Source organism: Trichosurus vulpecula, chromosome 5 (genome assembly GCF_011100635.1).
Source record: "Trichosurus vulpecula isolate mTriVul1 chromosome 5, mTriVul1.pri, whole genome shotgun sequence".
NCBI classification, from domain to species: domain Eukaryota; kingdom Metazoa; phylum Chordata; class Mammalia; order Diprotodontia; family Phalangeridae; genus Trichosurus; species Trichosurus vulpecula.
Genome location: NC_050577.1, coordinates 206,258,871 through 206,272,224, shown reverse-complemented (window position 1 = coordinate 206,272,224; position 13,354 = coordinate 206,258,871). Strand labels below are relative to the sequence as shown.

General features: G+C 39.2%; 1 protein-coding gene across 2 annotated transcripts in view; it reads right to left on the bottom strand.

The window, feature by feature from the left end:
• Window positions 1-9: 9 nt before the first annotated feature.
• BCL2L13 (BCL2 like 13) overlaps window positions 10-13,354 on the bottom strand; it is a 70,522-nt gene continuing 57,177 nt past the window's right edge. For both annotated transcript variants that reach the window (XM_036759592.1, XM_036759593.1), the window contains exons 6-7: window positions 12,154-12,297; window positions 10-2,123 (exon numbers count right to left, since the gene is read on the bottom strand). In XM_036759592.1, the coding sequence (XP_036615487.1) occupies window positions 1,317-2,123; window positions 12,154-12,297 (951 nt within the window). In that variant the 3' untranslated portion in view covers window positions 10-1,316. The remainder of the gene's footprint in view (window positions 2,124-12,153; window positions 12,298-13,354) is intronic.

Here is a 13,354-nt window from a genome sequence, read left to right as displayed (position 1 = left end):
AAAACAAAATGCATATAAAAAATGAAGGTTTATGTGATCAGTTTAAGTAGACATCTTTTCAAATTAATTTTATTACAAATTACAAGATCAAAAAAAGTAATTTACATTTTCTGATGCATGTGAATAGTTTTTGCATCAGGTATGTGTCATCTGCATGATGACACTATGACCTTAAAAGCACGAAATGACATAGTTCGATCCCTCTCTTGGGGAAGGAATTTGAAATACTGCCAAAAAGATGGGAGAGAGATTGTATTGAATGGAAACTAACTAGGCTAACTGGGAAACATTGCTTTGATTTCCTTTTGGCCTACGTCACTTTACTTTGTAGGAAGCAGCATGAAAAAACCAAGGTTACAGTGATAACATCTTGGAATAACCAGGACCAACTAAAACCTCAGAGTAGGTCTTAGTCTCTAATTTTACAGGTTCCCCGGGTTCCTAGCTTGACTTCAACAAAATATAAGTGACTTTCTATATTTAACAAGTTGTCAGTTGGCTCCACAAACTATATTATCTGAATCCTCATCACACTGAATTGTGACCTGTGCAAACTTGGACACGTAGTAGGAAAGACAATCAGCAAATGAGAAAAGCAGTGTCACAGATAAGTGACGACAGAGTTGATTCCATCGCTGAGGGATACAACCAGAAAGGTGAACAGGATGATTCTAAAAAGGAACCAGAGCAGGCCAACTGGTCTGACCAGTCTCCAAGTAAGACTAAGATTTCTCCTTCTGATCAACAGTGATTTGCCCTGTACTCTGACTGTGTAAGGAACCCTGGGTATCTCTGATTTGGGGGTGGTTTTTAAAAGTCCTAAAGGCAGCATCTTTACAAGGCAGAGCCGTAGAAAGCTTTGGGGACTTGACTGCTAAAGAGCAGAGGTATGTATAGAGCAAGCACTCTCCCATGGGGACTTAGAAGAAACTTGAGGATGAAAAGGAGCAGTGCAGTACCTGAGAGGCAGCTGAAACATAAGGGGAGGGCTCCCTCATGCTACAGGACAGAGGATGTAGAGAAGAGGAGAAGGGATGAACTGGAGTGGCTGCAACAACAGCCAGTACCTTAAGAAAACCAGAAATTTCAGGGGGTACACAGCAGACAGGCCAGTTGCTTGAATAATCTGCCACTAAATTCTTTTGCCCCCAGGAATTCCCATTTCAGATTCCACTAAATTAACCCTTCTGTTTCATGCTTACAGAGTATGAATCCACAGGATGAACAGACACCTGTGGACTTTTTTATCTATCAGTAACTTCACCCCAAATCCAAATGTGGTCATCTTTTTGCTTTCCTTCCCTTCATACAATCTGCTATTTCTTTCTCAGTGCCAGAGCCACTCCAACTGCTACTGCCAACATGGCAACAGCAGCAGCACCACCATACAGCAGGATAGATTTGCCCTCTGGTAACAAAATGTGCTTCTCTTCTCCAGCAGGAGATGTGTCTTCAGAAAGGCCCTCCTTCCTTATTTTTATCTCTCCTTCCTGAGGCAGCATTTTCTTCAGCTCTGGGGTAGGTACCCCTTCATCAGCTTTGGGGAACTGCAGTCCAACCGACTTTTCTTTTGCTGCTCTGACCTCTTCTTCCTCAAGTTCTACAAACGAAGATGTGGCAGGGCTGGTTTTCTCAAGAGCAATAGTCTCTGTGACCTGTTCCACCTCTAACAAGGAAGTGGCAGTGGTGTCTGGAAGCAACAAGGCAGGGGCACCCTGGATCCCCTCTTGAATCTGCAGTGCCACGGAAGCTGACCCTGCCCCTTCTATTCCCTCTGGTATTTCTTCTTTCTCCACATGCACAATATCAGAATTAGAAGAGTTGTTCTCACTTCTTTCTTCACCACCACCATTACTATCCAAACTCTTAACCTCTTCAGGATCCATAGCTATCTGTTGCCAGGACTCAGGACCCAAGGACACTGGTAAGTTTTCTGTATGCCAACTCTGACTTGCTGAGAGAGAGACAGGTAAGCTTTCTGACTGCCAGGAAGTGGTCACAGTTGGAGATTCTGGAGGAGTGACCTGTGCAGAATTGTCACTGGTTAGGATATAAATATCATTGCTGTCCTCTGCAATAATTCCAGGGTCCTCCTCTTCTGACTCCAGATTAAAGACAGTGCCCTAATGAAGAATAAGCAAAGATTAAAGACTATTTCTCATATTTCCTTCCTAAATTCCAAGTAGCCTTACGTAGCTCAAATTTATTTAGCACGTTAAGGTCTGTGATGCATTTTACATATTAATCTCATTTGATCTTCACAGGAATATGGTTAAGGGCTAGGGCTATTATTATCACCATTTTAAAGAGGAGGAAGTGAATTGCTCAGGGTCACATACCCAATAAGTGACAACAGTCTGGAAATGAACCCAAGAGCACTATAGCACACTGTATTTAGCCCATACTATATCAGTTTTGGTTCTTGGTTTTGCAGTGGGGAAGGCAAGGCAACTGAGGTTAAGTGACTTGCCCAAGGTCACACAACTAGTAAGTGTGTCAAGTGTCTGAGGCCGAATTTGAACTCAGGTCCTCCTGACTCCAGGGCTGGTGCTCTACCCACTACGCCATCTAGCTGCCCCCTACTATATCAATTTTTAAGTCAGTACAGAGAAATCCCACAAAGCAGCCAGGAGTTGGCGACCCACTCACCCTTTCTTCCCTCTCATTTGCCCTTTCCACCTCTCCCTGGCCACCAAGTCCTTATCAGAAATGCCAACTGAGAAGAGTGATATATATATATACCACTGGGATGAAATGAAGTCACCAATTTCAAGTGAGATGGAAGAACATTTGGCCTTCTCATCTGCCCCGCTACTTGATCCTAAGGTCCTCTGGGCCTTATACTCTTGCTTCCTTATTTCTAAGATGAACCATATGTCTCTGCTTGGCATGTAAAGCCCTTTGCTGGCTCCAGCCTAACCTTCCAGACATAATACAGATTATTCTCCTTCACATGAACTCCGGGAGAACTAGCCTCATCTACTGATGCCCATATTCAACATTTTAGCTCCTGTCTCAATGCCTTTCCCCCCGCCCCAAGACTGGAATATACTTCTTCCCAACCTCTGCCTCTCAGAATTGCAGGCTTTCTGTAAGATTCCACTCACACTGCCTACACAAGACCTATCTTGATCCCCCAAACCCCAGAAATTACTTTACATTTACTTCATATGTATTTCATGTTTGGAGGCACAATCATATAGTTAAAGAACATTAAATTTGGAGTCAGAAGACCTGAGTTGAAAGCTCAGCTCTGGTGAGTCACATGAGCCACAAGATGGCGAACTAGATACTATTTCAGATCCCTGCCTATGATCTCTCAAACCTCTCCAAAACAGAAATTATGAATGAAAGATAAAGCAACTTCAGCTACTTCCTAGGATACCCAGAGTGCAAAAGAAGTTTAACCACTCCCCCAAAACCCAGGAACTGACATACTAATACACTATTGGTGGAGCTGTGATTGGTTCCAATTATTCTGGAGAACAATTTGTTTAAAAAGTGACCAAATTATCTATACTCTCTGATTCAGAGATCCACTGCTAACCACAGTTCCAAAAGGGTCAAATACAGAAAGGCTGTGTGTATATGCAGATGTGTACATATGCATATACACATACACACACCCCAGCAGCAGCATTATCATGGTAGCAAAGAAAATAAATGAGCAACCACTGGAAACCCAATTGGAAATAAAATGGTTGGGAATCCACTGACTGGGGAAGTGCTTATCAAATGCTAGTACATTAATGTAATGGAATACATTACTGTGCCACAAGAAATTAATATGAGGAATTCAGAGAAACAGTTAAAATTCTATGAACTGAAACTTAGTATAAAACAGAAAGGGATCACAGATGAAACTGCAGATCTCTATTACAGGCAGCTTGTGTTTCTTTTTTATTATATATAAGCTTAACCTGTAGTTTTCAAAGCTTCCCTGTTTATCTGTGTTTCTTTCTGGTCTTCCTTTTGTTCTTTTCTCTAGAATTTTTTTCTATTCCTTGTTACCTATCACCCCTCTCATACTGGAGAAAAAAAGAAAAAAATCAAACCCTTATAACAAATACGCGCAGTGAAAGAAAAAGAAACTCCATTCTGTCAAGAAGCATATCATGCTTCATTAATAGTTTTTTTAAAATCACACAGACCACTGCATTTTGATCAGAGTTCTAATGTTAAAATGTTATCACATAAATTGTTCTCGTGGTTCTACTCACTTTACTCTGGGCTCAGGGTTCTCTGAAACCATTCATTTCATCACTTCTTATAGAAAAATAATATTACTTTTTTATTCTTATTAATTTTTAGCTTTCAACATTCACTTCTATAAATTTTAGATTTTCTCCACCTCCTTCCCCACACCACTCCCCAAGACAGCATGCAATCTGATATAGGCTCTACATATGCATTCTTATTAAATATATTTTCACATTAATCATGTTGTATAGAAGAATTAGAATGAATGGGAGGAACCATGAGAAAAAAAAGCAAAGCAAAACCAAAAAAGACAGCAAATAGTATGCTTCCATCTGCATTCAGACTCCAAAATTCCTTCTCTGGATGCAGATAGCATTTTCCATCATGAGTCTTTTGGAGTTGTTTTAGATCCTTGCATTGCTGAGAAGAGCTAAGTCTATCTAAGTCAGTCCTCACAAAATGCGGCTCTTACTACATACAAAGTTCTCCTGGTTCTGCTCACTTCACTCAGCATCAGTTCATATATGTCTTTCCAAGTTTTTCTGAAGACTGCCTGCTCATCACTTCTTATAGCACAATAGTATTCCATTACATTCATATACTACGACTTTTTCAGCCATTCCCCAACTGATGAACATCCTCTCAATTTCTAATTCTTGGTCACCAAAAGAAGAACTGCTATAAATACATGTATATGTGGGTCTTTTTCCCATTTTTATGATCTCTTTGGGATACAGACCTAGAAGTGGTATTGCCGGGTCAAAGGGTATACAGTTTCTTTGGGCATAGTTAATTGCTCTCCAGAATGGTTGTATTAGTTCACAACTCCATCAACAATGCATTGGTATTCTAATTTTCCCACATCTTCTCCAGCATTTATTATTTCCTGTTTTGTCATGTTAGCCAATCTGATGGTATGATGTGATACCTTAGAGTTGTTCTGATTTGCATCTCTTTAATCAATAGTGACTTAGAGCATTTTTTCATATGGTTATAGATAGCTTTAATTTCTTCCTCTGAAAACTGCCTGTTCATATCCTTTGACCATTTATCAACTGGGGAATGACTTGTAGTCTTGCAAATTTGACTCAGTGTAACAGCAAGCATCCTAGCACACCCAGGATGGCCTGCTAGCACAAGTTCTTTAATCTGCTTTTTCTAGGAAGGACTGCTCAAAGAGGTTAACTATCCCGCTTTTTTTTAGAAAGGGAAGGCAGGGCAATTGTGGTTAAGTGACTTGCCCAAGGTTGCACAGCTAGTAAGTAAGTCAAGTGTCTGAGGCCATATTTGAACTCAGATCCTCCTAACTCCAGGGCTGGTGCTCTACTCACTGAGCCACCTAGCTGCCTAACTATCCCACTTTTAATTACATTTACTAGTTCAGGGGTAGGGTCAGCACCCTGAAAGTCAGAGAAAATACAAGCAGAAAAATTAGCATAAAGACCAACAGACAGGGTTCTTAATTGACCAAATCAAAGCAATATTGCTATATACTTTACATACACCACTGGATCCTGAGAGAGCCTTTACATCTGAGCAGTCGGGGTCTAAACATACCAGCTACTCAGTCTCCTACTCAGAGTCTTGGCCAGGGAATCACAAGGTCCTTCTCATAAACAAGCAAAATATCAACTGATAGTATACATATACTTCTCAGAGCCAGAAGGCATCACAACCCTTGTGACTCTGACTAATCAACTGAGTACCAAAAGGTGTGAAAACCTGACTACAAGCAAGCCTCCCCTAAGCAAGTTTCCCTTAATGGGCGAGGAAGATGTTCATATCCCATTCACATTGAACTCAGTTCTCTATATATTTTAGAAATGAGGCCTTTAATCAGACACTGATTGTAAAAATTCTTTCCCAATTTTCTGCTTCCCTCCTAATCCTGGTTACATTGGCCTTGTGCAATAACTTTTCAATTAATGTAATAAAAATTATCCATTTTGCATTTTGTAATGCTCTGTTCTCTATCTCTTCTTTGGTCATAAATTCCTGTTTTCCATAAATTTTGAAGGGTAAACTATTCCTTGCTCTCCTAATTTGCTTAGAGTACCAGCCTTTATTATCTAAATTCTGTACCCATTTGGACTTTATTTTGCTATACCATGTAAGACACTGGTCTATGCCTAGTTTCTGCCATACTACTGCCCAGCCAAAATAATATTTCATTACTTCAATATACCTCATTTGTTTGGCCATTCCCTGATAGATAAGTACCTCTTAGTTTCTAGTTCATAAAGAGTTACTACAATAATTTTGTTACACAGGTGTTATTCCCATTCAATACTCAATAGGGATTTATCACATCTAATTTTTTTAAAATTCTATTCTTGTCTTCTTCAATCTTTCCTTCTTTTCTGTTCTTTTCTAGTTCTGAAAGGAGTAGACTAATGTCCACTGTGATTATGTTTTATTTCTCTAAGTCATTTAACTTTATCTTTAAGCATTTAGATGCTATATTTTGGTACATATGTTAAGTATGGACATTAATTCTATATGGTACTTTTAAGCATAATGTAGTTTCCCTGTTCAACATTTAGCTATTTTTGCTTTCAACTTGTCTGAGGTGATTGCTACTCCTGCTTTTTATGAGTTCAGCCAAAGCATAACACATTTTCCTTCAGTCCCTTATCTTAATTCTCTGTAAATCTGTTTCAGTTGGGTTTCTCATAAACATATTGTTGGAATCTTGCTTTCTGGACAACTATTACAATAATCATGCATTTTTCCATCCTATTCTCTTATACTTTTTCCTCTCTACTCCAATTCCCATCTCCCTCTACAGAGTGGGAATGAGTGTGCACATCACTAGTGATCTTTTTGCTCTCTACTCTTTTCTTCCCTTTGCCCAGATACCAGTTTCTTACCCTCCTTTTTTCCTTTTAAATCCCCCTTATGATCCACCTAACAAGGCTGAAGTTTGTTTTGCTTATGACTACACTCTCTATCAGTTACCCTTACTTTTATTTCCCCCTTTCCTGTGTCCTTTCCCTACTCCCTGCCTTTTTTGTAAGTTAAATGTATTTCTACACCGAACTCTTTGTGTGCGTGTGTGCACGTTTTTTCTATATTCCTTTTTCTAGTTTAAGTCCAAGTGAAGTTCAAGTGAAATCTACTCACCCTCACCTCTTCCTTGTTTCTATAGTCTTCTACTTGCTCATTCAAATTATATGAAATAGTAAGTCCTTCTTTCTAGAGTATTCCTTTTTTCTTTTTGCTCTTATTTTAAGATTATCAAAATATACCACTCTGCAGTTCTTTGTCTTATTTAAATCACTCCCTGACCCATGACATTATAGGTCAGAGGGAGGCACTTGTTTCTTTCACCCCCTATGAAAATGTAAGAACTTCTTCCTTGTATAGGCCCTACCAATTACTCAAATATATATTTTTTTATGTTTCTATCAATTCCTGTGTTTGTATTCAAAATTTTCTATTCATCTCTCATCTTTTCATCAGGAATGCTTAGAACATCTCTATCTCCTTAAAGTTCCATTTCCTTCCCCCACAATCTCTCTCTCTCTCTCTCACATACATACACACACACACACACACACACACACACACACACCCCCCATAAGATTATTGTGTTTTGTAAATTATTTTGCTTGTAACCCTACATCTGGTGACTTTTGAAGCATCATATTCCAATATCTCTCCTCTTTAAGAGCAGTACCTGACAAATTTTGTGTGATCTTGACTGTTTCTCCTTGATATGATCTGCCTTCAGACTCCACAGTTCTTTCTCTGGATGTGGATAGCATTTTCCATCATGATTATGAGTTTTTTGGACTGTCTTAGATCACTATATTGTTGAGAAGAGATAAGACTATCAAAGCTGATCATTGCACAGTGTTACTATGTACAATGTTCCCGTTTTGCTAAGAGTTTCTTTTAAGAAGTTATCAATTGTTTCTATTTTCACTCTCCCTCTGGTTCTAATAAAAGTTTGAGAAGTCTTCATTCATGATTTCTTGAAATATGGTATCCAGGTTCATTTTTTGGTCATGGTTTTCAGTAGTACAATGATTCACAGAGTTTTCTTCCTCCTTGCTTTGTTTTCCAGGTTAGCTATTTTTTATGTTAGGTACCTTGCATTTTCTTCTTTTTTTTTAAGTCTTTTAACTTGACAACTTTAACAATTTCTCGTCTTTTGAAATTGATCCATTCTAATTTTCAGGGAATCTAATTCTTGCATAAAGCTTTGTACCTTTTGTGCAATTCTTGTGCATCACTTACTTCCAAGTCTCTCTTTTTTTTCCTTAAGGGATCTCATTTCATTTATAATGATTTTAAAATTCTTGATTCATTTCTTCTAGGAATTCTAGTTGACTCTGTAGGAAGGTTGTATTTTGTTTGCTTTTAAACTTTGCTTGTAGATACTGTTTGTGCCCTAGTCATCTCTGGCTTTAAAACACCTCTTTAATTTAGGAGTTTTTGTTATTTATTCTTCCAGACTTACTTCCTAAATCAGAAGTCTGGGTTAGAGCCAGGCTCTGTGCACTTTTGGAGGGAATGTCAGGACCTTGTTAGGTGGTGTTTAATATTCTCTTGGGTCCTGCTGCTTTCTCTGGAGACCAAGTGTCGTATTGTTCAAATATCTCAGGGACAGCTCAGGTCAGGGGGCCTGCAATCTTTCAGTGTGCCTTAAGCTAGGGCTGTTATTATTACCCTCGTAGTCTGAAGTTTGCAAACTCCCAACCAGTCTGGGTTTAGGTGACACAAGCGCAGACTTACCCTTGATTGGAGTAACAATAAAAATAGCTGCTGAACTCAGCAACTGTTAGCTATCTAGAAGGCTCTGCAGGTTCAGAGTAATAAAACTTCAAGCTCATTGTTGGTCTGGCACTGTGCTGCAGACTTCAGCTTTGAATCTGTAATGCCCTCCAGGTTCAGAGACACATAGCTGCTGCTTGATTTTATTTCTTCTCCTTGTCTAGTACCATAGCATAAGTTCAGTCCAGACTGGCTCTGCAAGTACTCCCTTATTCCAAAATGGACCCTGGTTAACTCTTACTCCTGCTCCTTGAATGGTACATAGCCACAGGCCCTGTCATACTAGATTCAAGACACTATTCTGAGATGGGGTCCTGCAGATCCCTACTCAGTCACTATGCTGGAACCTCTGCATGGGATTTCCTGGCTTTCAGTACCAGCAGACCTCTAGTTATTTCCTTATGCTAATTTTGGCTAGAAAAATGACTCACTGAAATTTCTACATAGATTTTTTGATTGCCACTTGGTCTGGTACTCTTCCTTGATGTTTTTTGGAGTAAACGTGGTAGAAAGCTACTTTATCCTACGTCACTATTTTTGCTAGCGATAAAAGAGAACAAATCTACTTTCTTTTCCACATGAGAGCCCTAAATATTTTCTGAGGCACACAGTTCTCCTCAGACTATGTTCTTTACTTTGAGAAGCAATATTCTATGAATACAGTGGTAGCGCATATGCATACAATATGATGGTACACTTCATCATTAGTCGTTTGAAGTTAAGACTGGTCACTGAAATCATCAATTCAACAGATGAAGTTGTTTTTCTTGCATTATTGTGGTCATAAATTGTTCTTGATCTGCTTATTCCACTCTGTATTAGTTCATACATGTTTTTCTGAACGTATCATGTCTTCTAATACAATGATATTCCATTACATTCACATAGCACGATTGTTTGGCCATTTCATTGATGGGCACACTGTCTTCCCACAACTCCTAGAACTTCCATCTTTATATTCTAACACAGTTGCTAATCTGACGGAAATGCAGATAAACCTCAGCTATTTTAGTTCGCAGTTCTCTTCATACTAATGATTTGTAGTATTTCATCTTCTATGATTACTTCTATACTTTGTTAAGATTTCTTTGGTGTAGTTATAAATGTGAACAGTATCTTATTCTCTACAGTGGCCTATTCTGGCCATATGTGTGAGCCTAGGCAAGTCACATAATCTCCAGGTGCTCCAGTTATCTCTAAGTTTTAGAGAAAGTGTTGATCTGTACTGGTGTAGAAAATTCCTCACTAGGAGCTCCCTTCAATGATGAAATTACAGATACAATAAGAAAAAAATGTTTTTTTTAGGTCATTTATCCTTTTGGAGTTTATTGTACTATGTGGTGTAAGCTTCATTTCTGCCAAAGTGCTTTCTAGGATTCCTAGCAGTTTTTGCCACACAGGAAGTCTATTACAGGGTGGTCATTAATTGGGAAATGCCTAAACCAGCTCAGTAGCTGGTGCTTTAAAATTATGCAACACAATGCTAACCACGTTTGATTGCTTTTGTGTCTTGTTTACTTAATCCGTTCCACTGATCAACTTTTCTATTTTTTTTTTTGGAGGGGGAAAGGCAGGGCAATTGGGGTTAAGTGACTTGCCCAAGGTCACACAGTGTCAAGTGTCTGAGGCCAGATTTGAACTCAGATCCTCCTGACTCCAGGGCCGGTGCTCTACTCACTGTGCCACCTAGCTGCCCCCAACTTTTCTGTTTTTAAACTGATATTAGTTTTGAGGATTACTGCTTTACTGCATAGTTTGAGATGTGATGACTCCTGAACTTTGGTGGGTTTAAATAAATCCATTTACTTAGTAACTTTTTTCTTTTTAAACACATCGCAAGGTCTTTATTTGGTCAGAGAAAACCTGTCATGATATGTGAACATTCACCTACTCCTCTATTTGGGGGCTATGAGGTAGTGATGTTGCAAGCATCATAAATAACTAGTTGGAGAATGGCGTTCGTGCTCGTAAGTCTTTCTCAGGTTCACAATTTGTATTTTGCTGCCTCATTTGTGACAATGAACAGCAAGACGGTCCTTGATGTCATACACTAGACACAAATGCTAACCCGTCTTCTCAATGCTGATGACATCCACGAATTAAACAAAAGCAGGATCATGTTCATGTGGACCTTGTCATCAATCTTGATGAACCAACGCATGCATATCTTAACCTTATCCCCCTGTCAGAGTGTACCTGAATCAGCTGTGGAAGAAGATGATGAGTGGCAGGTACCTTCTCAATTATGAGAGCCTGTGGATGGTCTGAGAGCAAACACCTCAGTTAGTTTGTGAAGTCTTCAGCTTTTGTGGGGCAGCCATTTGCTTCAGGTGCTTCTTGGACTCATAAGCCATGCCTTTGGCACACCAGGGGAAACACTAACACCTTTTTTCATAGAGAGTGTAAAGGTAAATTTCAACCCGTCTTTGTCCTACATATCTTAAACTTCAAATTAATGAATTTTTACTATATTCCCTCAATCATTCAATATTAATATATTAGAAGTCTGTTTTTTCACAATCTGACAGCCAGGCAGTGACAGAAATCTGGTTTCCTACAAGGAACAGTAAGCAAAAGAATAGACTTTTCCGAAGGTATATGAAAAACAGTTATCTAAGATCACCAACTATTTCCCAGCTACGACTCATTTTAACACATATCCTTCCCCTATAGTCTTCCAATATGACATATAACCTCTAAGATTTTAAGCCATTAATATCAAGACCCCAGGGCCAAATTCTAGGAATATAGCATGTGAAGGAAACAGTATCCTTTGGATGTACTTAATCAGCCATATTTCTTTAAGAGGACAGCTAAACAGAAATGATAAAGGTAGAATGAGTGATACTTCACAAAGGGATTCCTGTTCTATTCCTCATTCTCCTTGAATACCCCTTATCTCATCTGTAATTAAGCAATTCTCCAATGGTTTTGCTTAATTGTTCTTTAGCTTACAAACCAGTCAGACCAAACAAGAAGGATCATCCTGGCCACCTAGTCTTCCAATGGCAAGGTGGTATGGTCAATTTTTATGTTCAAAGAAACCTAGAGAAGTCCTTCAAATTACTATTGCTATGTGACAAAAAGGATGAGGACAGAGGGAAGAATCAAGATAGGAGAAATAATATTTCAGGTAATCTTGGGGAGAATAGCAACCAACAGCCCATCCCTTACCCATCCGCCTTGTTGAATTATATAATTTGCAGCGTAGTGCTCCAGATACATCACACCAAACTGTATCAACGCACTAAGATGATCCTGTCCTTGTCTTGTCAATTCCATCAGCATTTGCTGTAGTAGAATCAGAGGCACCAAAACCTTCAAAAAAAGAAGAGGAGAAAGTAAAAATTTAAATTTGAAAATAATTTTTTAGTGTTAACTATCAGGGGAGAACTGACTACAGTGTATACATGAGAGCGAATTTCTCTACAACAAAGAAAAAAGGCTAATAATCTCCAGTAGGATTGTCCTGAAAAAACATAGAGATTTCTAAAATAGTTAGGGAGACCCACATGTGGCCTTGTATATGATTTGCAAAAGAAGTTGTACTTACAAGAGAACGGCAGCTACTTAAAGGCAGGAACTCTTTTTAAATTTTTATATCCCCAGCACCCAGTCTAATATAAGCTCCACATGAGCAAGGAGCTCTTTTCCTCAGAAGTGTTCTTTCCCTTCAGGTATCTCCACTGAAAACTGGGGTGCCCTTTGAAACGGTTGAGGATATCTTGGCTGCCAGGAAGGAGCTCCTTAATATATCTGATCTTGCCCCTTGTAAGTCATTGATTCAAGTATATGGACTCTGGTCCCCTTGCAGTCCTGCAGTTAGAACAATCTGAGCCTTGGAGAGTATCAGCTGTTGCCCTGGGAGAACTTATCCCAAGAGACGGAGACAAAAGACAAGCAGCTCGGAATGACCAAATAACATAGGGGCTTTTGGAGATGTCCTAAGTTTGGGCAGAGCTGAAAACCTTTATTACTCTGATCCCAGATCATGCAATACAATTTTGCTAACATCACCACAGGCTGATAATCAATCATCTTCTTGACCCTATGGAAGGAATACCATCACCCTGTGGTTAACTAACATGAATGTAGGCCTAGGCTCTGCTCCCATAATCGTAGAGCACTGGTTTGTGTGAGCAAACACACTTGCCCAACAGTCACTAGAAACGTCTCAAGATCCCATTCAAATCTGACATGTTGGTTTGCTAAAGCCTATATAGTAATATGGTCAGAAAAGTCATACCTAAAATCTAAAACCACAGGGGCCCCATAAAGAAGGTGAGATCTAACTGCTCCTAGCAATTACGTGGCTCATAGCAGGTGGAAGTGAGATGAGGAGGCAACAAAAATTCAGTTTATCAAACCCGATCTT